General features: G+C 45.5%; 1 protein-coding gene across 1 annotated transcript in view; it reads right to left on the bottom strand.

The window, feature by feature from the left end:
* The window catches only part of LOC138567794 (cytochrome P450 2F2-like), an 832,705-nt gene that overhangs the window by 173,989 nt on the left and 633,601 nt on the right, over positions 1-25,115 (bottom strand). The window contains exon 8 of the mRNA XM_069646284.1: positions 21,514-21,655. Coding sequence (XP_069502385.1) covers positions 21,514-21,655 — 142 coding nt within the window. The remainder of the gene's footprint in view (positions 1-21,513; positions 21,656-25,115) is intronic.

Below are 25,115 nucleotides of genomic sequence, written 5' to 3'. Positions count from 1 at the left end.
CAAGGGGGTATGGAAAAAATATGTATGGACAATGTTTTCACACAAACCAAAACCAGTTGGCCTTCTGCCGTGTCCACTGTGCTATATGACACCATACCAGCTGCTATACGACTCTGCATTTGTTATTCATGTCTGGGAAAAAACAATGCCAAACCGAGAAGGGACTCAGAATCAAGGAGAACATGTGGCAGGTTGGAAGGAGAGGTGGCTACATTCCCTAATAGGCATTCCACAACTGTCCAATAATTGTAAGGCAAAAAAAGGGTTGGGGGCCTTACTAGCAAGAAACTATTATATTGCATACAGTGGAACACACAAACAATGCATACATGTTAGGCACAGCTGTACCAATCAGCCACATCATGCAATCGATGCTCCAAAATGTCATGCTTCACAGTATTATGAAAATAGCATTTTTTCTCCTCTGCCGCGCTCAACACACTGCTTGCAGAAGCTGCGCAAGCAATTAATACTACAATATTATTTGCCTGTGGCCAGTGCTGAGTTGTATCTATAACATAAAATCAATTTAGCATGCCTCCAAAAAAGAAAGAAAAGTTAGGTTATGTGACAGGGTAGAAGAAAATTAGGTCGTATTACAAGGTAGCCACTTAACTAACAAAATTGGGCTTGAGTTTGCAAACAAATGAACACTGTTTTGTGACTGTTTTGCCACCAAGTTTGTCTATTGACTCAATAACATACACAGTTTGACATCAATAGCTTATGCCACTTGATCTAGTCAACAAATGGGCACTATTTTGCAACTGTTTTGCCGACACGTGTTTCGACCTGTTGGGTCATCATCAGGGCTGGCTTGAATCAGTACTTCTACTACAGTCAATACAGATTTGAACCAAATATCAATGAAGACCCTTCATATTTTATGACACTTCCCTTGCCTCATCAATTTCCTCTCCTCTCCTGCTGTCTCCTCCTCTCCCCCCTTGGCTACCTTGCCCTCTCTCTCCTCTTCCTCCTCTGCCCCTGCTAGGGCTCTTTCTCCTCTGCAGGGCGTACCTCTGATCTGTACCCCTCCCGGAAGGTCTTTAAGGCTGGCAACCTTCTTCATATTGCCACTCTCAACTCTCGCTCTGCTGTCAAACACTCCTCTAACATCTGCCACCTCCTTGTAGAACTAGACCTTGATGTCCTTTTTCTTACTGAGACAAGGTTCACAGCCAGCTCTGTCAAAAGCTTTGGCACTCTCCTCCCTGATGGCTACAAGATCCTTTCCTCACCCAGATCCTCCCGCTCCGGTGTGGGGGGGGTAGTCCTCATATTTCCTGAGTGGATTCCTACCTCTTTCATTCCCACTCTGACCTACTCCTCTTTTGAATGCCTTGTCTGTAGGCTCTGTCTCTCGCCTACCCATTCTCTTACTGTAGCTACCATCTACCGGCCTCCTGGTTAAATCACCTCATTTCTCTCAGAGTGAGCAGACCTCTCCTCCTCCCTCCTGGCCTCTACCTCTCACATCCTCCTCCTCGGCGACCTCAATATACATTTAGACTGTCCTTGTTCCTCCTCTGTACTCTTCCGTGACCTCTGCGACTCCCTCTACCTGTCCATCCTCCCCTCCGGCCCGACTCACTCTGCAGGGCACACACTCAAGGTCTTGATCTCCTCTGACCTCCCCCTCTCCATCCCTCTCTCCTGGAGCAATCACTCCCTCCTCTCATCTCTCCCTCTCTTCCCCCCAAGCCAGCCTACCCCAATACTGCCACCTACCTTCTCGGGCATCCGACCCATGAAGCATGTGTCAGTTGAGGCTTTTGCCGCCACTTTCTCTCCCCCCCCTCCACCTCTGGCTGTCTCACATCCTGACACAGCCCTGTCTCTGCTAAACTCTTCACTTTCTGATACTCTTGATGCTCTTGCCCCTGTCATGAGGATCGGTTTGAAGTCCAAATCTAAGTGCAATTCCTGATATGACTAAGACCTAGCTACACTTAAATGTAAGTGTAGGGTGGCTGAGAGGAAATGGAGCGCTACTTGGTCATCCTCTGACAAACTGGCCTGTCGCCTGCTACAAAGGCATACCGACTACCTGTCCTCATGAAGAAAAGAGTCCACATTCATGCGGCATCTAACAACTCGGCCAAACTCTTTAAAATCTGCAAGTAGCTGGCCAACCCTGCTGCAGTCTCTACCCCTCCTGTTGCCTCCCAGGCTCTTTGCAATGCCCTTGCCTCTCACTTTATCTCAAAAACCCAGACATCCTGTTCAGCCTCTCCACCCCCACCCTTCCTCTCCCCTCTTCATCTGTGCTTGCTGACCCTCCTTTAGCTACCCCCTCGCCATCCTTCTCGTTCTTCCCTCTTTTCTCCCCTGACAAGGTAGCTAGACAAGTCCGATCTATGAAAGCCTTGCCAAAACAGGTTCATCCCTGTTCCTCTAAAACCATCAAGGAGCACATTGACATCCTTGCTCCAGCCCTTGCTGATTTTTTCAACCACTCCTTTGCCTCGGGATCCTTCCCCTCCCCTCTGAAGCACTCCCTTGTGCATCCTCTTCTCAAGAAACCCACAGCTGATCCTTCTTGTCCATCCAACTATCACCCAATTTCCATTACTCACTTTCTGGGAATACTCCTGGAAACGTTGGCCATCTCTCAGCTTAACCTGCATTCCAATTCTGTTGGCTGTCTCCATGACCTCCAGTCTGGCTTCAGAGCTCCCAGAACATGGAAACTGCTCTCCTGAACATCCGTGAAGATCTGCTCTCCAACCTTGACTCTAACATTCCCTCTGTCCTCATCCTCCTCAATCTCTTTTCTGCCTTTGACACGGTCAACCATACCATCCTGCTCAACCATCTCTGTGATGACCTGGGTATCACTGATCAGGCTCAAGCTTGGCTGACCTCTTTCCTCTCTGATCGACCCTCCCAAGTCCAACTTGGGTCTTTCCTATCATCCAGCTTCCTCTCTACCTGTGGTGTTCCCAAGGGGTCTAACCTCTCACCCTGGTTTTTCAACCAATACCTGGCAACTCTTGCCCAATGCATTGCCATTTTCTCCTCAAATTTCCAGTGCTACGCTGACGACACTCAACTCCTTTTCAGGCTGCCCTTGGACACCTCCTCTCCCTCTCTCATCTCGGATCGCCTAACTGCCATTCAAGATTGGTGTGCTGCCAATGATCTTTGTCTGAATGCCAGCAAGATGGAGATCCTCCTCATCGGCACACCTTCACAATCCTTTCCCCTCACTCTCTGGCCGGCCTCCCTTGGCCCTCCTCCTACCCCCACATGCGAGGCTAAGAACCTCAGGGTCATCTTTGACTCCACACTTTCCTTCTCGGCCCACATCTCTGATGTCTCTAAAAAGTCAAAATTCCTACTGCACCTCCTCAGAGGTACTCTGCCTTTCCTCTCTGTCCCCCAGAAGCTCATGATTTCCCAAGCTCTGGTTCTCTCTAGGTTGTACTATTGTAACAGCCTCTTTCTAAATCTACCTGCCTCTACTCTCCACACCCTGCAACTAATCCAGAACAGGACTGCAAGACTTGTCCTTGGCCTCAAGCCAAGGGGCCGTATCTCTCCAGCACTGAAATCCCTCCATTGGCTCCCAGTGGATGCAAGAATTAAAATCAAAACCCTCTGCATTGTCCACAAGGCTTTCTGGGGCCTGGGTCCAAAATACGTTCAGCTATCCCTCTGCAAATATCTCCCCTCTCGAGCTCTTCGCTTCTCTACCTCTAACTCCCTCAGGGTCAGTCGTTTTTCGAAGGTAGATGTCTGTCTTCGGCTGGGGCTTCCCCCTGGAACCGCCTCCCTGCCACTCTAAAACTTGAGGAGAACCATCTCCGGTTCCGGAAGCACCATACTCTTTTCTTCTGCCTTCGCTCCCCCTCTCCCCTGCTGATCTGTTCTCTCTTGGCACCATGCATCTGGCCACCCTCTGTCCTCCGGGCCCACGTACCTGTTCACCCTGCCACCCTCCTGCACTGCCTCCAGGCCATCCCTTGCAGTGGGGTCTGTATCTGTACCCATACAGCCCCCCCTTTTTCTTCCCGCACTTATCAGACCTACACTGTCTGCTGCCTTATACCTAGCACTTGCCAATTGCTGGCTGCACTACCACTGTTTGTTGCCTTTATTATTTACTTATTTATTATTATCTGTTTCTCCTTTGCTTCGCACTTTCCACTTCTCCCCCCTTCCATGCACTTTTCCCCTCCCCTCTCCCATGCACTTGTGCATTCTCAATGTCACTGGGTCTAGTAGGATCGCTGTTTTGTTCTCCCCTGTTCCCCTCCCTTGCCTTGTCGCGCTCTGACACACTTGTGTACGAGTGCTATAGAAATAAAATATCAATATCAATATATGTTGATATCCCTGGGAGGAGAGAGAACGAGTGAATATAACAGCTATTTAGGATATTGTGTTATCTTCAATGTTAGTGGTACTTAATAATCATCTGTCAGGTACTTGTATCCCTGGTATCCCTTATCTGGATAACTCTAGGTTTGATTATACGTAAGCATCATTATGCATCCCTCCCTAAATTGCGAGAGCCTCCATCCGATAATTATACAGGTGAGCCTCCACACCTTCATTTGGCCGCAGAATATATAGTTAAACAAATATAGTACCCATCAAGCAGAACAAATCCGATGTGAAATTGGATTTGAGATTACCTATATTGTCTGTCACACTGGCCATAAACCATCCTATTTGGTCATGCGGAATTCGCAAGTGCGGTCCCAAAAATACTATTGTTGATGGTCACTGGTATGCTGGGTTAAGCCTTCACTTCCTGTTAAGCAAAACATTACTATTAAATATTAGAGCAGTCCCCCTGAAAGTTTGTTCACAGTACTAGGTATACACCATAGCTTCAAAGGCCATTACAACCTCTGACACTGTTTGTCCTATTTTCCTCACTGTTCATCTTGTGCCTATACACCACAGAACATTGGAAAATGTCATATAACGTTGCAAAGTGTTAGAGATCACCAATACTTACATTTCAATTGTCCCTACGACCTGGTCTTCCGGCCTGCCCATCACAGAAATGTGCACTCCTTTCTCTCACAACCCTTCAAAAAGGTGGTGCTCTTGATCTCTTGATAAAAAGAAATGCACCACTCCCCACTCTACTTTCACTCCCTCCTCCTTTGAACATATGCTGGTGTGACTGAACACTTTCACTCCTCTCACTATTTTCATTGCTAGCCTCGTCGTCACCTTGACCGGCTTCCCTAAACTAAACTGCATACTAAAAATCCTCCCAGCTTATGTCCCTGCCATTTTAATGGCTAATCACTGCCACTCCAATATGGCAAATACCCAACAATAGATGCAAACTGCTCTCTTTCAAAAGTGACTACTCACCGTACATAACACTGTGCCAATGCACCAAAAACATGTTCAACCCGTCATGGTTACTTTGAACCATGTCCTCCCCTGCTCCCACAATCCACCCCTCCCTCTCTGACCACTCGCCTTCAATTCACACATTTCTTTCCTCCTCACTCACCAAATACTAATGCAAGTTTACCCTGTAACCCCTTCCCTAGTGGCTAAACCGAGTGAACATTTCTGTCCACTACTCCTAAGCTATGAAAACAGTGCTTTTCGCTTGATGTACGCCACACTCACCATCTGTGATTGATGAATGCATCTCCTGGTAAACTACACACTCACCACCTGTGATAGCTGAATGCATCTCCTGGTAAACTACAAAATGTGTTTATAACCTGTATCCTAATGTATTAATGTACAACTTTAAATGCATTACCCACATGTATCTCCCCTGTAACTAAGCTCCCCGCAAGTAACAGTGCCTCGATGCCCAATGGCTGTTTGTGCGCTATACAAATGTAAAAAATAAAAATAAATAAATAAATTAACTTGGTATCTCGATGCAGCTGATGTGTATGGATTTCAGGTGTACAGCACGTACCCAGATCATAAACGGTATCCTGGCTGCTTCTTAATTGCTTCCTGCTTCACAGGCCCATTGCTATTACTGGGGCATTTATTGTGCATGGTCCTAGGTGTAGAACCAATGCAGAACTTTACAATCTTATGGGGAAGGACAACATTAGGGAAGCAGCAAAAGTGAGTGAAGATTTGAAAACAGGGAGGTGGTCAATTTGTAAGCAATAGATATCCTAACAACCGGGTAATACACCAGTGGGTGTCATGTCTTCCCGCCTCAACTAGTGTTACTGCACAAGAGGTATATTTACAGCAAAACACCATGCAAACAGTGCATCTGATAGACACTTAGTTTTGGTTGCTGTAACCCACATGTAACACCTCATTGGGTGACCAATACAGTATCTAAGCAGCCAAGAGTGAAGGGCCTTGTGTCAGGGATCCACAGTAAGATTTAATAAGCAGGAGAAACAAGCAGCTCTTCATTATCTTGAATTACCTAGTGACCACTAGCAACAAGTGAAAACCAGGAGATGGCACATAATGGTCTGAAAATTTCACTCACACATAACATGCACACCTACACCTTTGTCCATTACTTCTTACCCCTTTTGCTTTCAATATTGTATATATGTGTCCCAATGCTTTATGTCACAAAGCACAGAGTTACTGCAACATATGTGTGTTTCTTCGATACCAGTTTTCCCAGGCACTATTAGTGTCATGCTAACCAGGCTCTTCTAAGAGAACAGCAAATAGCTCCAAGCTGCACAACATATTGAACCCTGCATTTCTGCTAACAACTAAGTGCTTTTGCACGCAATCCTCATACTGCCACCATTATTTACACAATAGCAGGCAGAGGAATAGCGGCTACACACACAATGTAAATCATTATACAGAGAGCTGTTCCACAACATAGCTGCTATCTACAATTACACAAACAGGTCTTTAGAGTGTGCAACATATAACATAGGGGCCCTTGAAGCACTGCCCCAGGGCACATGTTGTGTTAAATATACTAATGCTCACTGGCAACCAACCATAACACGGAGGCATTCCGTCCCACATTTTACACCTACCAAGGTCAATTACTGCCTTGTCACTCTTCCTTATCAATCTCATTACTGTATGCAAAGTGGCCTGCGTCCTGCCCCAGACATGCCTAGGTTTCCAATGGATACTGACAATTTATAAATGTCTTGTGGTTAGCCCCCTGGTTCGGAGCCTGTTCCCATCCTGTGTACATACAGTACACCTGCAAAGCCACAGCAGCAATGAATTACCTATGCCCTCATACACACAGATGCACAGTAGCCCGAGCCTGACCCACACCACCATTCATCCCTTTAATACACAGGTAAGACATTTAGAGGTTAAAAATAATGGACGTCATAAGAATACGTGATGGACTGATCCCAGCACAACACCCCCAGGTGGATAGCAATGGGCAGGTACCGTTCCAGTCAATGCAGCAGGCTGTCCCAGCTCGGTAGTACTTCCAAAATATAAATTAAGTGGACTGCCTATTAAAACAAGTACTGCCAATATAACAGCTACAGTAAGTGCTATGTGTGTCCATGCATGCGTTCTTTTTCTTTACTTTATTTGACACAATCACAACAATTCAGTACCTGCCACCTCATTGTGTTGCTCAGATGGAAGAGAGGCTGCCTGTCAATAGTCAGGAGCAATATAAAGCAGTGAACTCACACATCCCATACTATATTGAGAGATTTTATCTAAGTAGATTTAAAATCTAATCTGCCTGTGGAAGGGCTGTTGGCCATGGAACAGCAGTTTATGCCCCCTAGCACTTCGGAAATTATCTTTAGTCTGAACCCCCACCCATCGAAGCCCCTCTGTGCATCAGTCATTCTGACAGGCCCAATAATTCCTACTTTTGCCCTTAAGTGCGTCCCCAGGCATCCTGTGTGAGTTTGCCCCCCCTCCCCAGATGTGTATTGTAACTGATCCCACGGGGGGGAGGCAACACTGGGAGAGATTTTAGTGCCCAAACCAACCGTAGGTGACAGGCTGAATACCATAGCGCAATGAGCTCGTCTGAGGGGGGGGTGGGCTTAATTTATCAGTGGCAGGAACCATTGATTGACAAGAGAACGTAAGCGGAGTATGTTCGAGTGACTCTTCCACCATAACTGCACAGTGTTTTCCTCCGAAGTTGATCCTGCCATGTCCCATGGCGCCCAAATTAGTGTTTTGCAGATTATGCCTTGGAATATTGCTGGAATCTACAAATACCTTGTTGAAACAGTCTGCCTGGATCTGGTTCGCTCCTACAACATACTGGCTGTTCAGAAAACGTGGTCCTTATTACCCAATGACATCCAGGTTATTGTACCTTTTTTATTCCGACGATAAAAGGAAGGGGTGGTCATCCTAGTGGCGCTCTCACTCTATGGGTTAATGCAAGTCTGTTCACATCCCTGCCTATGGGCACAGCCAGCTCCATGGATTTCATGGAGGTCCATGCCAAATGTTCTGATGGGTGCAACTTTCTTTTATGAACTTGTACAATCGAAATGGAAATTTTGCTGAAAATTATCTATTCCCCTCCATGAAAAATAGGATTTCCCAATGGAAGAAAAGTCTACCAGGTATTATAAAAATCATGATCATGGGTGACCTGAATATCCAGTTTCAACCTCTTGATAGCATGTCAGGTTTGACCAATGAAGAAGATGTCAGATGGGGCATAATTGGACTAATGGCAAATCCCTCCAAGAGGAAATGCAGAAACGCACAGGTGGCAGTGAGTGTGTTTCTCTCTTTAGGTCTTAGGGAGTGCAAAGTGAGTTTTACAGGGGATCAGCCAACCCAAACAACTTTTGGCACCAATCTCAAAAACAGCTTGATCGATTACATCTAGATGAATGTCGAGGCCTGGAAATATCTGCAAGACTTTAGTGTATTGGTAAGACCTGAGAACCACCACAATCCTGTAGTACTTATAGATCTTCCAATGATATTTGGCATGAAGGACCCACCCATCGAGCAGAGGATTGCTTCGATTGAGATCAAGGGCACTGCAAGGCGCATCATCAAATGGTATCCAGCCACCCTCAAGCCTATGCTAGTATCCTTCCATCTCTGGTTGGCCCATTTTGAAAACCTTTATAAGGATACCAACCCACCAGCGTCCGTACTTGATGAACTCATTCTGGGAGGCACTGGAGGGGAAGTTATCTATACTATACTGGTGTTATCTATACTGGACATTAAGGTTCCTGTTTGATTGCAGAAAGCAGGGAAGGCCCCTAGTCCTGATATGCTACCTGCTGACTGGTACAGAGAAGAGACTGATATGTGGACCCCTTCTTTGCTAAATCTTTTAAATGTTTTATTGTCGGTAAATGTTGTCCCCCACTCATGGACCCGGGCTATATAAGTCCCTATATTCAAGATGGCGGTGGGGGATCTCCCTCTAACTATCGACCCATCTCCCTTCATAATGCAGCAGGAAATCATTTGCAAAGGTGATACTAATTCATCTGGATGCATGGATCCTTGAACTGAGTGCTTTGAGCCATTTACAAGCTGGGTTCCAACGTAATGTCAGTACTACTGACCAAGGTATGAGGTAACGTCTGGTGTTGGAGAAATATGTCAGCTTAAGGAACATGAATGGTCATGCAATTTTAATTGATTTGAAGACCACCTTCGATAGTGTACCCAGAGTAAAATGATGGCAAGCACTGAAGAAACTGGGTATACCGTCTGGTATTGTAAGACTGATACAATCTCTTTACACCAACAATGAGGCGGTAATCAGATATGGTTGGGGAGACCAAACAACAGGGAAAATCACAAATGATGTGGGAGTAAAGCCAGGCTATGTCATTGCCCCTAGCTTGTTCTTTCTGTTTATTAATGGGGTTATCGATCTAGTGTTTTCTGAGACTACTGACGCTCTGTTATTAGTGAATGAGAGAATTTAAATTCTCTTCTTTGCTGACAATAGCGTCCTTTTGTCTCTTACTCCCTAGGGTCTCTGCAAGCAGTTGGTTTGCTTTGAGAATTTCTGCAAGGATAATAGCCTCACGATAAATCTGCAAAAAACCCACTCAATGGCATTTTCTATATATACCGTGTCTACATATTAGACTCCAGTAGTATGTCCCTTTGCTTGAACTATGGTGAAAGCATGCTGAAACCATGCTAGTGAGAATAAACAATAACAATCAAAAATGGTTTTCTGCCAAACTCTCAACTATGAAGAAGGAAAAAAGGGCATTGGAAAGAAAGTGGATAGCGGATAAAGACGATGAAAGTAAAAACAATTGGAAAAATAAGGATAAGATACATAGAGAAATGATCAGAAAGGCGAAGAAGAATTTCTTCAATGAAGAAATAGAAAAAGGAGCGAACAAAACTAATAAACTCTTCAACCTCCTGAAGAGTACTGAAAAACATGAAAACCTTACACCTCCTCTTCAGCCTACACGACTGTAACATGGTACAGAAGGCCTTCTCAGCTAAAATAGATAAAGCCAGGCATAACATCATTAAAGCCAGAGAATCTGCTATGCAGATAACACCTTTAATGGAAGACAATCCTAGACCCAGTGGCAATCTCTTTAAATTTGAGACAGTGTCGGAAGCCGAACTGCTTGAAGCACTTTCTCACATGAAACCTACACCAGGTGAAGAAAACATTTTGCCCTCAAGTGTTATTCTGCAGCATAAAGAACTTTTCACCCCTATTCTTCTAGAATTAGTGAATGCTTCTTTCAGGGAAGGCGAGGTTCCCAAAGTACTGAAAAAGGTCACCATCACCCCTTTAGTAAAGAAGGCAGGCCTGGATCCCAAAGACCCAGCTAACCTCCGCCCCATAACTAACTCCAACTTTGTACTCAAAGTTTTGGATAAATTAGCTACCCAACAGCTACAATTGCATGTAGAGAAGCACTCAGCTTTACACCAACAACAATCAGGATTTAGAGCCACACATAGTACGGAAACAATGATGCTGGATCTCCAGAACCACATGCTGGTCTGGTGCATGGAAACAAAATAGGGATGCTGATGCTGCTGGACCTAAGCACAGCATTTGATCTTGTAGATCATCAGCTCCTCATTAAAGCCCTTAAAGAGAGCGTGGGCTGTTCTGAAGAAGCTATAAAGTGGCTGGTGTCATTTCTTTCAGACCGCCAGGCAAGAGTCCACTGGGGCAATCATTTTTCGGATCCATGCCCCATACTCTTTGGGGCTCCACAGGGGGCAAGTTTGTCCCCTATGCTTTCAACATATATATGCAGGCCCTATGCAGTATCCTGGTAAAGGCTGGTGTGTTCTTTACAAATTACGCTGATGACACACAGCTCATTCTTGAGCTAAGCGGAAATTACGATACAGATACTGCCATAATAGGGAAAGTATATGGACTGACTGATGTGGATGCAAGCCAATTGGATGTGTCTAAATGACACAAAGACAAAGACGGAATTGATGATATTTGGTTCAACTCGGCAATTAGCTAAACTAGGAGGGGGGTATAAATCCATTCAGATTAAGGACGTGAAGATTCAAGTCTCCTCTCATGTCAAAACCCTGGGAATGATTGTTAACTCAGAGGTCAACGCTGAGGCGCAGACCAACTACCTCCAAAAGAATACCTCTTACTACCTCAGGCTTATAAAAGCCATAAAGCCCTTCCTGAATGAAAAGAATGTGGCCACAATAGCCAGAGCCATTATTCTGTCAAGGCTGGACTACGGGAATGCCCTAATGATAGGAGCCACCGCTAAAGACTTGGCTAAATGCCAAGTCATTCAAAATGACGCGGTGAGGCTGGTTAAAAACATGAATAGAAGGGACCATGTAACATACCAAAGAAGATCGCTTCACTGGCTTAAAGTAGAGGAGCCGATACAATTTTAAACCCTCACATTAGTACACAAGTGCCTATATGGCAAAGCCCCCGGCTATTTAAAGAGAAGCATAGTTCCATATGTTCCTCAGAGGAGCCTGCGATCAGAAGGCATGGGCCTTCTGGTCATTCCCAAATACAGACTGAAAACAGGGCTAGGGAGATCCTTTGTGGTACTGGCTCCACAACAATGGAATAGTCTGCCAGAGGTCCTGAGAATAGAGGAAAATCATCTGGCCTTCAGGAAGCGTCTCAAGACTTTCATCTTTCAGTAAGAAACTCTCTGTTAGGAGTCTAGTAGATTCTAGTTTAGATTAGTGTAAGATCTTGGGCATCATTACGACCCTGGCGGAAGACCATGGTGCTATTAGCACCATGGTCCATGCCGGTAAGTTACCGACTCCGCCATGGTGAAAGGGGGAATTACCACCCCATTACAAGGTTGGCAGGGCGGTAATTCCCCCTTCCTCCATGGCCCTTCCCCATTCCCATTTTTGCCCATAGGGCTCAATGGGAATGGGGACACCGTACTTAGCACCAAGGTCCCTTTGCGGGTCCCTACTTTAACGGCTGGTAAAACCAGCCGTTAAGGTCGGGTCCCGCAAAGGGACCTCGTAATTAGGCGCTAATAGGTTAACGGCGCCGCAGCCTTTTACAGCGCTGTTAACCCATTAGCGCCTGGGTTGTAATGAGGCCCCTTGTCTTCATGTTATGTGTTTTTGTCCTAAGCGCCCTGATGCCTGCGGGCTTCCGGCGCTATACAAATACAAATACATACATACATACATTGCACTTTATCTTTTTCTGTCCAGAATACTGCCACATCAGAAAGAAATATTTGATTCCTTTGTTTAAACAGTTTCATGTAAGAAGGCTGAATGAGGCCCTTTAGCTATGCCTGGCAGGGGACTGTGAATTAGCAACCCACTGTATGGGGAACTTTCTTTATCGAGCCTGGAGGTTTTATCACTAGTCCGATGAATGGTGTTTCAGCACTGCACAATGTATCACCAGTTTCATGATTACATCAATTTGTTATCGCTGTTGTAATGGATCCTCTCATCTCCTTTTAACATGTCACTAATTGTTGCTTTTCCTTTGATTAATTGTACATGTAACTTTTATGATCTGGCGGATTAAAATACATTTTATGATGATAATACCATTTTTACTTCCACTGTTCTTCCACCTTGTAATAAAATTGTATTTACTGCTGGCAATATTTTCATTTTGCATACACCTATCAATAAACATCCTGTATGTGAGAGTCAGTAAAAAGGTTGTATTTGTAAGTAGTACCAATTTTTACTGATAAAACCATAGCTGTAATAAACCCCTTTCAAGGAAATGTTTGTATTTTTTCAAAAGTGATTCAGTGATTTGGTTCTTGTATATGATATGATAAGCATTTATAACTCACATGCACCACAAAACAAGGGAGGGAAGAGAAAGGGAAGAAGAGACAAATTATCTTACTAGGCCTTGTGTCATTCATATTGTGCAAGTGTGACATCAGAAGTGCAGGGGGAAGGGCTATGGGGAAGTCCTTGGAGAGGTAAGGGGGAAAGTATAATCAGGGCAGCAGGCTATGAATAAGTGCAGCCAGGGCAGCGTGGCTCTGCATAAGCGCAAGGAGGCAAGGTGTCTGTAGGGGTTACAGTCCCTAAGTGTGTGGTAGGCCAGGGGGCAGTGCAAGGAGAACTGGTCATGGAGGCGCATGATACCCAGTGAGACTCTGAGGGTATCAAGCAACCAGTCGGCGCAGCTGACTGGTAAGTTAGCAAGGAAGCGAGAGAGAGAAGACAGAGGAGAACAGAAAGGTCTTGAGCTGCTTCCAGAACTTCAGGTGGTACGACTCAAGTCTGAGAAGGTCAGGGAGGCAGTTCCAGAGGGAGGCACCTGCAGAGGAGAGAGATCTACACCCCACTCTCTGCTTGGAGAAACGCCTGACCCTCAGGGAGTTGGCGGTAGCTGAGCGAAGGTCTCTAGAAGGAAGGTATTTCGGCAGAGAGAGAGAGCTGGTTGTAGTGAGGGCCTCGACCCCAGAAAGCACTGTGGATGATGCAGAGGGTCTTAAACTTGATCCTTGCAGCCAACTGGAGCCAGTGGAGGGATTTCAGAGCTGGAGAGATATGGTCCCTGGTCTTGAGGCCAAGGCATAGTCTTGCAGTCCTGTTCTGGATTAGTTGAGGAGACGCAGAGTAGAGTTGGTAGATCGAGAAATAGGCTGTTGCAGTAGTCCAGTCTGGAGAGAACCAGGGCTCTGAAGACAGTGAGCTCTGGGGGAAAGTGAGAAAAGGTAGAATACTTCTGAGGAGGTGAAGCTTGAAGTGGCCCTTCTTGGCATGGTACTTGATGTGAGGAGAGAAGGAGAGGGTGGAGTCGAAGATGACACCAAGGAAGGTGAGGGCCCAAAGAGAGTGGATAGAGTGAGAGATGGAAAGCAGAATGGAAAGCAGGAGTAGGGGTCCCAATGGGAAGGATCACCGTCTTACTGGCATTACTGGCATTAAGGCAGAGAAAGTTGGAGGTGCACCAATCCTGAATTGTGGATGGACATTCAGGAATGAGCGAGGGAGGAGAGGGGGCTGAGGGGAGTCTATGTTATCCGCATAACACCAACATTTTGAAGAGAAGATGGAGGTCAGGTGGGCCAGATAGACATTGAAGAGCCAGGATGAGAGGATAGTGCGCTGTGGACACCACATGTAGAGAGAGTGGTGGTGGAGAGAAAGGACCTGATAGGTTTGGTCTAGGAGAAGGAGGTCAGCCACACCCAGGTTCTTGCGGAGTCGATTGATCAGGGTGGCGTGATTGACCATGTCAAAAGCAGAGGAAAGATCAAGGAGGATGAGGACAGAGGGAGAGCTGGAGTCAAGATTAGAGAGCAGATCTTCGCGGGTATTCAGGAGAGCAGTTTCTGTGCCTCTGGCTGCTCTGAAACCAGACTGATGATCAGGAAGACACCAACAGATTAAGGGTGGAGAGTAAGCTAGGAGATGGCTAGCTTTTCCAGGAATTTGCCCAGGAAAGGAGTGATAGAAATCGGGCGATAGTCAGCCAGACAGGTAGGATTGGCAGAAGGCTTTTTTAGGGGGGGTGCACAATGGAGCGGCAAAAGGACAGGGGAAATATCCAGTGGCAAAAGAGTGTTTGCAGAAATCGGCAAAGGCTGAAGCGTGGGTGGCAATGTTGTCCTTGATGGTTCCGGAAGAGCAGGGAAGCACCTGTTTGGATGACACTTTCATAGATCAGAATTATGTAGAAACATGGTCAGGTGTTATCAGAGAGAAGGAAGAAAAGGGAAGAGAAGAGGGAGAGGTGCTAAAGAGGGCCTGAGAGAGGTAGAGGGAAAGGAAGAGGAAAGCGAGGACAAGATGTCCTGAGTTTTAGTGGTGAAATTAGATGTAGAGCCGTACATTGGGCCCTGGAGGCAACAGGAGAGGTGGAGACTGCAGTAGGATTGGACAGCTCCTTTCAGATTTTAAAGAGTTTGGTTGTGTTGTTAGAGGCCACAGAGACGCTACAATCCTACGATTGTTGTATGAAAATAAACACTCACAGAATAAACATCGATCAGACTGATTGAATTTCCCATCTTGCTTTGTTTGTGCTAAAGTTGAAAGGTCAAACAATTGGAATTGTTAAACTCCAGTGGCTTGGAAGGCAATAAATCATGCACCGAGTGGCTAGATTTGGATTGCAGATGATATACTGTGCATCACTAAATTAAACTTCATTGCAAAGCAATATTAAAATGGAGATGTTCTCCTACATTACAATGCAGAGATGTGTTCACTGTTGAAAAAACAAAAACAACAATAACGTTATGTTAAAATAAAATAATAAAATGCTGTGATTCATTCCCCGTCATGTACCATTATATGCAGCAGAATGCTTCCAAACACAAGGATAATTTAAACTGAATAGAAACACAAACCCATAGTTGAAATGCATGCACATACACACGCACACACACATAATTGCGCACACACACAACTAACCCACATCCACTTTTATATTTTACTAAACCAAAGTCATAAAAGCACTTTATCAATAGCTCTGTGTTTTTTCCATCCATCAGGGAAAAAGGATCTCAATAATAAAGGGGAAATAGGCACAGGGCAAGAGGCACAAGTCCTTCACCTGTTTTGGTAAGGTAGACAGAGGGCAGGCTATACACTTCAGGAGAGGTGTGAGCTAGTACGGAAGCAATCCAAATCCAAACAACAATAACGTGGTGGTACCAAAATAAAAATAAGAACTACACAAAAACGAACAATGCACACAACTAATTAAATACATACAAATCCCACCTGTGTAAAATAATTAGAAAGAATACAGACTTTAATAGAAAAAGGGCACTTTGGGTGAAGATCGGCATGCAGACAATTGATTTTAGCAGAAAATGTCAAAGGGTCATGTTACAGAAGGGGGGGGCTTAAACGCCACTAGGGCCCTTAAGGTAGTCCAGGGAGTGGGGCCTCTTCAAAGACCCTATGCTCTTGTCTTTGGGACTCAACAGTATTGAGCCAGTTTTTCCGCTATCAAACTGGCACTCTGGATACATTAGATGCTGGACTGGTGTCGAGTCAGTAAGTGGTGGAACCGGGTCCAACAATGCAGTGCTGTTTTGTAGTGACAACAGCTTGCGGGTCAGAGATGCTGGGGATGTCAGGTTTGTAGCTTTGGAATGCTTGGTGGCCCCAGTGCAGAGAATTAGAAACTGGTCATTTGTGGAGAGCAGGCTCAGAGGGCTCAACATGGTGTCCATATACTGCATTTGCCTCGGCTTGGAGCTTGAATCACCTTGCAAGCAGGCATGTTGTATAGAGTTGGGTGTGCTAGGAGACTCAGAGGTCTCAAATGTGGACATAGCAGTCCTTGCTTTCTTTTGCTCTACCTATCTCAGGCACTCTTTGGCCGCCTCTGTCTCTTCTTTTCCTTTTTCTTCCTTCTCTCTGATAACACCTGACAATGTTTCTAGATCATTCTGGACACAGCAGAATTTCCGGAATTGTTGTTGAGCAGGACACAGAGCTATGGAGGTGGTTCAGCAACAAGGTCAGAGATGACCCCGGCAGCTCCATTTTAGCAAATTGGATGGCACTGCAGACAGAACCTGGGGGGGCCTCCTTGGTTCAGGACTTGCTGGGAAACCCAGTTCAGGGCCCCAGGGCAAGGACAGTCCTTTCCTCCTAAAACCAGACGTCCAGAGCGGGTCCCGCGAGGGAGTCACCTCTGTTAATATTTAGCTTTGAATTCCAGCAGCTGAGTCCAGGAATGTGACCAGGCCCTTTGAACATACCCTGTTGCCAATGTAGGGCAGCTGCTGGGAGATGTTAGTTATTTGTATTTTTTATTTTTTATTTCTAATGTCACAGTCGACACATGTCGACTTTTCATAACAAGAAACACATTAATTACACAACTGAAAAAGAAATCACATCAATTCATTACATCAATAAAAGATCAATAAGCCAAATATTCGCAAGATTTTTTAAATGACATTACTGAGAAGAATCTCATGTCCTACAATTAAACTTTTCCAAAAGTCATCTATATACAGTCCTTCCTCTCTGTGTACAAAATGTTTCAAGAGTTTGATTCTTAACGCTTGAGTTGCTCTGCATTCCCTCATAATGTGTTTTACGGCTTGTATGATTGGCATTTCACAGAAGGCACAGGAACTAGTATATGGAGAATTGATTCCAAATCATTCTCACTTGGTAATAAATTCAGGCGGACCCTTAGAAAATCGTTCTGCTTGTAGAACTTAAAAACTTCCTGAGATATTTGGCACCTCTTGGTTTGTCAAATTTGGACAGTGGTTTTGCGACCCTAGATTTTAGACCTTGTGTGATGGTGTTTGTCCAATTTGTCCATGAGAAGTTAGTTTACATTTACAGCCAGGAACATGTCATGGAGATTTTATGAAAGTGATTCTGACTAACAGTGTTCACTTTCAGGGATAGGATTCCCTGCATCATGTTATTTCTGAAAAGGAAGTTCAGACTATCTCCACCTCACAGGCAGAGGATCTTGAAGGGAATCCTGAAATGTACAGGCAACTAGTGAAAGGCGGGTATGCACTGGTCCTCACTAAAATGGTGCAAAGTGCCCTTGTGCTGTGCTAATTCTATATGGGTACTTTAGGGGATTCTTTGTTTATCTTCTGCAAGGCTTTTCATAGATAATGTTGAAAAGAGAAGACTCCTTAGTCCTAGCACAAGACAATTTTATTGGTTTCACACTTTGTTTGCTTTCTCAAGACTCAAGACTGGCAGCATCAAAGAACCCAGGTGAAAGACTCTTTCCAACATTGCCATAGTTATCATACTGGAAGCACAAAGAGACATTTTGTTGTATATCAACATTCAATGCTTTTATGTGCAGGATGTTAATGCTTACATATGCATTTAACTGGCAATAACATTTCTACAATGTGAACATTTCATGTGATCCTAGGCATAATGCCCCAGCCGCCCTCCATACCATACCAGGATTCAACTCTGCCATCCCTCTCCCCTTCATGTGATCCAAATTCAGATAGGAAGCCTGACCACGTCTCCTAGAAAAGTCTGTTCTTCTGCCTTCTCACTAAGCATTCTCAATCAAAGAGGTTGCAAGTAGTTCCTGTACTAAGTTCTCCTTTGTTGGGGAAACCTGTCTTAGTTCATTGTTCGTAGTGTCAGTTTATTGGTCACCATTGCTGCCCCGAATAGCCAGAATTTAGCTGCATTGAGGCAAAGGTTGTTTGCAGACATTCAAGCTTGAAATGTAACAGGCACTATCCTATGAAATGGCATTCTTTAGTCTGTTACTCCACTCTGATGTACAGCTGTAAAATGCATGTTTTCCGAAGATATCAGATGGTGGGGAGCATCATAAAAGATACGGAACATGTTAAAGGACAATTCTGTTCCTCTGGGGATTCCGCAGGTTACTTTCTTAGAAAAAGAGATGGAAGGATCCAATATCACTCGGTGAGTTTTGGCAGCTATGATTGATTTGGTCCAATAAGAGCATTACCATTGGTACCCATTGTTTGCTTAAGTCAGTTCAGTAGGATGTCCTGACCCATGGTATCAAAGGCAACTCATCAATCTCGAAGGATCAAGGCGCAGGTCTTACCTTGATCTCTGTAGTAATTCCTTGCAAACATCCATTAGAGTGGTCTCAGGCTCTTTTTGTGGGTAGAAATGATGATTAATAACAATTTAGGTGGCTTTTGAATAACTTTGTAATATGACAGACACTGGGCCTCATTACGAGTCCGGCGGTAACCGCGGCGGTAAAACTGCCTGGTTACCGCCGGACTCGTATTACCATTCCGCCTCCGTGATTCCCGGAATTACCGGGGCATTACAACCCCGGTTTTACAGGAATCACGGAGGCGGAATGGTGTTAATCCCATTCCCATTGAGTCCTATGGGACTCGATGGGAATGGGGATCATGGAAACACCGGCAGCATCTCGTAATGCTGCCGGTGTTTCCTCGTCCGCCTGCACGCGGGCAGTGTTAAACCCGTCAGGTCAGACCTGGCGGGAACATCACCTCCCGCCTGCAGGAGTTGTGATCGCCCGGCATGGAAACAACGGTGACGGCGGGTTTACCGCCACCGTTGTTTCCATACCGGCCGATTTGTAATGAGGCCCCATATTTTACAAAATCTTGGATGCTTGAAGACACTAGAGAGGGGTTGACAGATTGTGTCTGGGCTTGTACTATGTGCCACCTAGGATCCCACATTCACCATCTTGGGATAAGCAGACCATACCCAGGACCTCTATACACAACCACAGAACATCTTGGACCCTGAAAGGCCTTGACTTGATGGTCCAGAGGATACAATGTGAGGATTTACGGACTTCTGGACAAACTCCAGGGTCCACGTAACAGCACAGATTGGATTAAGAAGGGCCTTAAACTGAAATATTAAAGTCAGCGAACATGATTAAATATCTATGTATCATTAAGGAATACAGCCCCTCAGAATGCAATGCAAGCCCCCATCTTGGGCAGCGACCTGCACACAAGGATAGAATTGTGGCCATGCCAGAGTTAAGATTGCAGATTGAAGTTTGCGCCAGCATGCTACCAATACCGCACTTTAGAACACTCTCACAGCCCATGCTGAGATCGCACCCACACGTCTGTAATCTCTGCCAGCTCAACCCACATAGGAGAGTCAAAGCCTTCAGCTACAATTTGATGGGAATGTCTATCGGGCTCATCCCAAGTGCTAGCAGCATGGCATGCACTAACATTGCATGTGACTGAACCAAAATGTTTTGAGTAATATGGGTTTTGTGGGTATTTCAGAGGAACACACATTAGATTCCTAAAGACAAACTAACAGAGACTGGAGTGGTAAACTAAGTGCTATACCTAGACTTATCAGACTCTAGGTGACACGGTGTATGTGTGTGTGGGGGGAGGGTTACACTTATAAAGACCCTGTTCATTGTGCTTTAAGAGAATCTGCCTAACCATTTGGAAGAAAGTGAAATTCTGCAAATGTAACTTGATTGTTTATGTAGGTTGCAAGATTGGTGGGGGATTGGAGTGATGTAGCTCCTGCTTGTTGACTACAAGAGCCTTCTTGACATGACACCATCTGATACCAGGAGATATGTTTGCCTCCCCAGGTCAACTTGTACCATACAATCATACCTATCTAAGATTACCTTTGTGTATTTGACAATATGCATAGAGGAGCACTGTTAATCATCCTAAAGATATAAAGGGTCATATACAATGGAGAAGAAGTTATAGTTTGCATCTCATGTGGAAGTTCAATTTTCAGCATGCTATATACTAGCTCCTTGCTCCCCTGGGGCAGTTCCTGCATTCTGGTGGTGTGAATACTCAGAAGCTTCTTTTAGCTCTGGCTCATCAAATCCTTATTTCAATCCCTATGTATATATCAGTGAAGAAATACATGAAGCAATGTGATATGATATTGTTGACATCATTGTACCACATGAGTTAATGTGGAACTGTATTCTTGAGTGAATGCAGATTGTAACTATACAGAGTGAGGGTACTTCAGCAAATACCTTGCCATTAAAATGCAAATGAAACTCAAAACAGGCTTTTCCAAGAACCCCCTACTGCTGATGTCACCCATGCCCAATCACTCCCGCTCGCTAACTCTCATTTCCCTACAGGGTTCTCCAGGGCCCTGTGTCACCACCAATCAGCGCCAGTGAACTCTGTGAGGGGCAGTGTAGGAAATGATGCATCCTTAAATGGCTTATTTTAGAATGGGTGTGATGACTTCATGTTTCTTTCCTTGGTGGACCACACCTTGCCTAAGAGAGGGATTGATAAGGGAGATTAACATCAAAACTATCACCTATGCTGTCCTTTCAGTTTTTGCAAAAGGTCTTGTGAGTCGTTGAAAGGAGTAAGAAAAGGCACGCAAAGAGAATCAAGTCTCTGTGATTGCGGTAACTCATAGGGAATATGCAAAGATAGTATCTACGATATTGTGGTCTTAGTTTGTTTCTGATCTGGGGTTTAGGATTTCGCCAATCAAACTTGAATGAGATCTTGGCAGATTTTCAACAAAGGTTGGAGCCTTAAGCATCTTCGTGAGACTGAGCGGTTGCCAAGGTATCAACTCTTAGGCAAATTAGAACCATTCCCTTAGGATGACCTCATCCATTACATGCACCTTTCAAATTACCTAAAGAATAAATGAAATGCAATACAACTGATTATATACCTGCAGAAAATGGCATGAAGGCAGGATTCAAGAAGAAGGAACCGTTTTCATCCAGAAAATGTGTGGGGTCAAAAATCTCAGCTTCTTTGTACATCGTAGGGTCGAAATGCACAGAGGTCAACAGAGGAATGAAAAGACTGCCCTGAAAAAGAGACATATGACTTTCACAACATGGCAATAAAGGAAAGATTTACCTAAAAATAATCATCAACAGAGGCCTGTTCTCAGGTGTCACTTTTAGGTGCAGGCATAGTGCAAACCCCTGACATCTGACGCACACCGGGACTATACAACTTAAGCAAAACAAAATGTTTATTTTCTGAACACTGAAACAGTGCTTAGAAAATGCATACATCATTTTGCGGTGTGATGGAGGCACACACTGCTCTTTAAAATGATCTGCAGGAGCCTGTTCACAAACACTGGCACAAGGGTAGGCGCAGGCGAGGAAAAACATAGGAACTGTTAAGGACCACTGGGCGCGGCCCTTTCAAGAAGGAGAGGACTTGGAGGCAAGGGAGGGAATGGGGGAGGGGTTGAGAGCCAGGGGGAGGCATTCTGTAAATGCAGAATGAAGGAGGAAGACGTGACAACCTGTCTCTCGCGTATTCATTGTGTATGCGCCACGTCAGCCCATAACAAACGGCGATGAGCAGAGGCCCACCCCTGCCATCTTGAGGAGAAGGGGAGGCGGACCAAGGAGAGGACGTTGACCAATCTGCTAGCACCAGATCTGTGCTGCAGGCTGAGGAGCAGGTGACACCAGAAGAACGGAATGCAGCGTGACCTGAGGAGGCAGTCGGCACCTGCGTTACTCATGTGATGAGGTGGACCAGAGAACTGTAGGAGGATAGCAACCTGAGGAGGACACCAACATTCCAGCTGGTGAGGAGGAGGCCCAGCTGAGGATGTGTGAAAGCTGCCGGAGGAAGTCACTACGACAGCGAGGGAGACCGGACAGCAAAGGTACCAGGAATCGGAGTGAACACCCGCTCACAGCAAGGAGGTGTACCCTGATGCTACGAGCGGCACCAGCACAGGTAAGGAGCAAAGCAGAAGGAATACACCCACCAACCACAGTGTGTATGACAAACACCACATGGCCTACCCACACAAACCCACTAGAACGCGAGGAGATTAAAAGTAACGATCGTAGTCACTATGGCCTTACACACTAAAAAACAAGGAATATGAGACAATAAAGGCATAATCCTGCCGACACACCCACAGCCACTTTGTGGCTCATGGACTAACAAGCCCACACAAGCCATCATAGCCTCAGCAACCATGTCAATCAGCACCACGAGTGCAGGGCTAACCAGGACAGTGCCGCAGACAACTCCCAGTCACTCAAACAATGAACAAACTCTAGGGACAAACGAGACCAAGACAATCATGTCCCAAGGTGTTGCAGGAGCAGCGGCCGCACCGGCGCGGAACGCTGCAGGTGTGGTCCCCACAAATCTGGCGACCTTCTTACGCCATCCAAAACCCTTCACCTTAGAACCACAGGAAGATCAAGGCCAAAGATGGCAAGAGTGGATGGAGGAGTTTGAGGAGTTTATGAGAGCAGTAGGGAATCAGGATGCGCCCAACAAGCTGAACATTTTCATGAACCTAGTAGGGAAAGAAGTGAAAGGCATCATTAAAGCCATCCCTGTCCAAGAGAAATCCACATATCAACTGCTAACCGATGCTATCAACGGACAACTGGTAGCCCTCCCTAACAGGGACTTCAAGCGATACACATTCAATCAATGTGCACAAGCACCCCATGAAACAATTGGACAATTCGTCTTGCACCTCCAGAGGAAAATTACATACTGCGACTTCCCAAAATTTAACAATGACAAAGCCATCAGACTAAAGGTGATAGAAGGGTGCATATCATCACAATTCAGGAAATATCTACTACCCTCCTGCTTAACGAGGTTGCAGACCTGGCAAGGGTATACGAAAGAGTTGACGCCTAGGCAGCCAACATTCAAAACCCCCAAAAAACAGACATCATAGCCACCATTGTCTCCAACCCACAAGGGCCAACTCGATACTCGAACACTACAACTCGTCAAGAAACATGGAACACCAATCGCAGAACGCCACCATAAAGACAATGCTACAAATGCGGGTTTAAATTCCCACACAAGGGCCAATGCCCAGCCCTTAATCAAATGTGTATGAAGTGCGGCGAGGAGAACCATTACCAAATTATGTACAGAGAAAAAGCTCTGTTACTGTCGGGATACAGACCGCTGCCACAGTCGGCCCCCACCAGGAGGCACGACCCACGAGATCACCTAACCCTCAGCCATATCCAGAGAGGAACAGCATGAGGTCCAACCTAAACGGAAACACAGCACCCTGCCCGACACAGCCAGGATTCATATGTGGCATGGAGAATTTACAAGTTGAGGCACCTGGCTGTCTCTTTGAGACATCAGAGCACCTCTTCCACACACAACCATACCAGGAGGAAGACCAAAGACCCAGAAGTGAGAAAGTACGAGAACCCCCTTGTAGCAGAACAGCCATTCAACATGGAGCCATACTATGAGTACGACAGATATAGCCGGGAATATATCCAGCTCATATACGACCCCTCTGATGATAGCGCCGCCTCAAAAGTGACAGTACACATGGGTGGACTCCACACCCCATTCCTCATTGATACGGGAGCTTTTGTAAAGGTGATGAATGAGAAATCATACAAGACCATGGGGAGCATATATCATCTACAACCATCCAAAGCTAAGCTTGCATCTTCCAGTGGGGAGCGACCCATCCCTTACAATCTAAAGGACAATACTGGTGTGATCTACTGCATAGAGTACAGCACATCACTGTCACGTTTCACATCATAAACAGCCCAGTAAATGGGAGATGTCTCCTCAGTTACAAAACGGCCACCGCTCTATAGCTTATTAACATCCAATAAAACCAGTCCGAGACAATACAGGGCCTCTCTCCACAGACCTAGACCCTACAGACCCTATCTCTGAGAGAATTAGACATTGGTGAACTAAGAGACACATTCCCTAACTTATTCAAGGGTGTCAGCATGCTAAAGGACACTGTTATATGACTCCACATTGATCCCACGGTACGGCCCGCACTACAACACCCCCAAAGAATAGGGTTTCACATGCAAGGTTAGGTGACACATGAGCTACAACTACTGCTTGAGAACGACATAATTGAAAGAGTTGATGGACCCACCCCATGGGTATTGTAACGCTCACCTGATTCCCACGGAGGCGCTGGTCTTGGCAGGAAGGTGTCTGTGACCCGAAAAGTGATGTGCAGGACTCGATTTGCTTCTGGGGCCGAACCTCTTCGCACTGTGTGTCGAACTCGAAGAGTGAGATTTCTGCAGGTGAAAGAATATGGGGGTTAATGATCTGGGTTGTTGAATGTCCCTCTCTCTCTCTCTCTCTTCTTAGCTTCTCCGTAGAGCCCCCAGGTCAACGTGCTCACCTTAGATAGGTGAATGCTGGACTCTCCATCTGCGTCTGGTGCAAGGTGCCGTTGCCAGTTCCTTCACTGGTGAAACATAGGCCTCTTGACATCAGAGGATCGCTACCGTCGTTAACTGCACGAGCGGT

This window comes from Ambystoma mexicanum, chromosome 2p (genome assembly GCF_040938575.1).
Source record: "Ambystoma mexicanum isolate Mex_15411 chromosome 2p, UKY_AmexF1_1, whole genome shotgun sequence".
Classification (NCBI taxonomy): Eukaryota; Metazoa; Chordata; class Amphibia; order Caudata; family Ambystomatidae; genus Ambystoma; species Ambystoma mexicanum.
The sequence above is the reverse complement of the archived record's forward strand: the minus strand, read 5'-3'. Positions and strand labels throughout refer to the sequence as shown.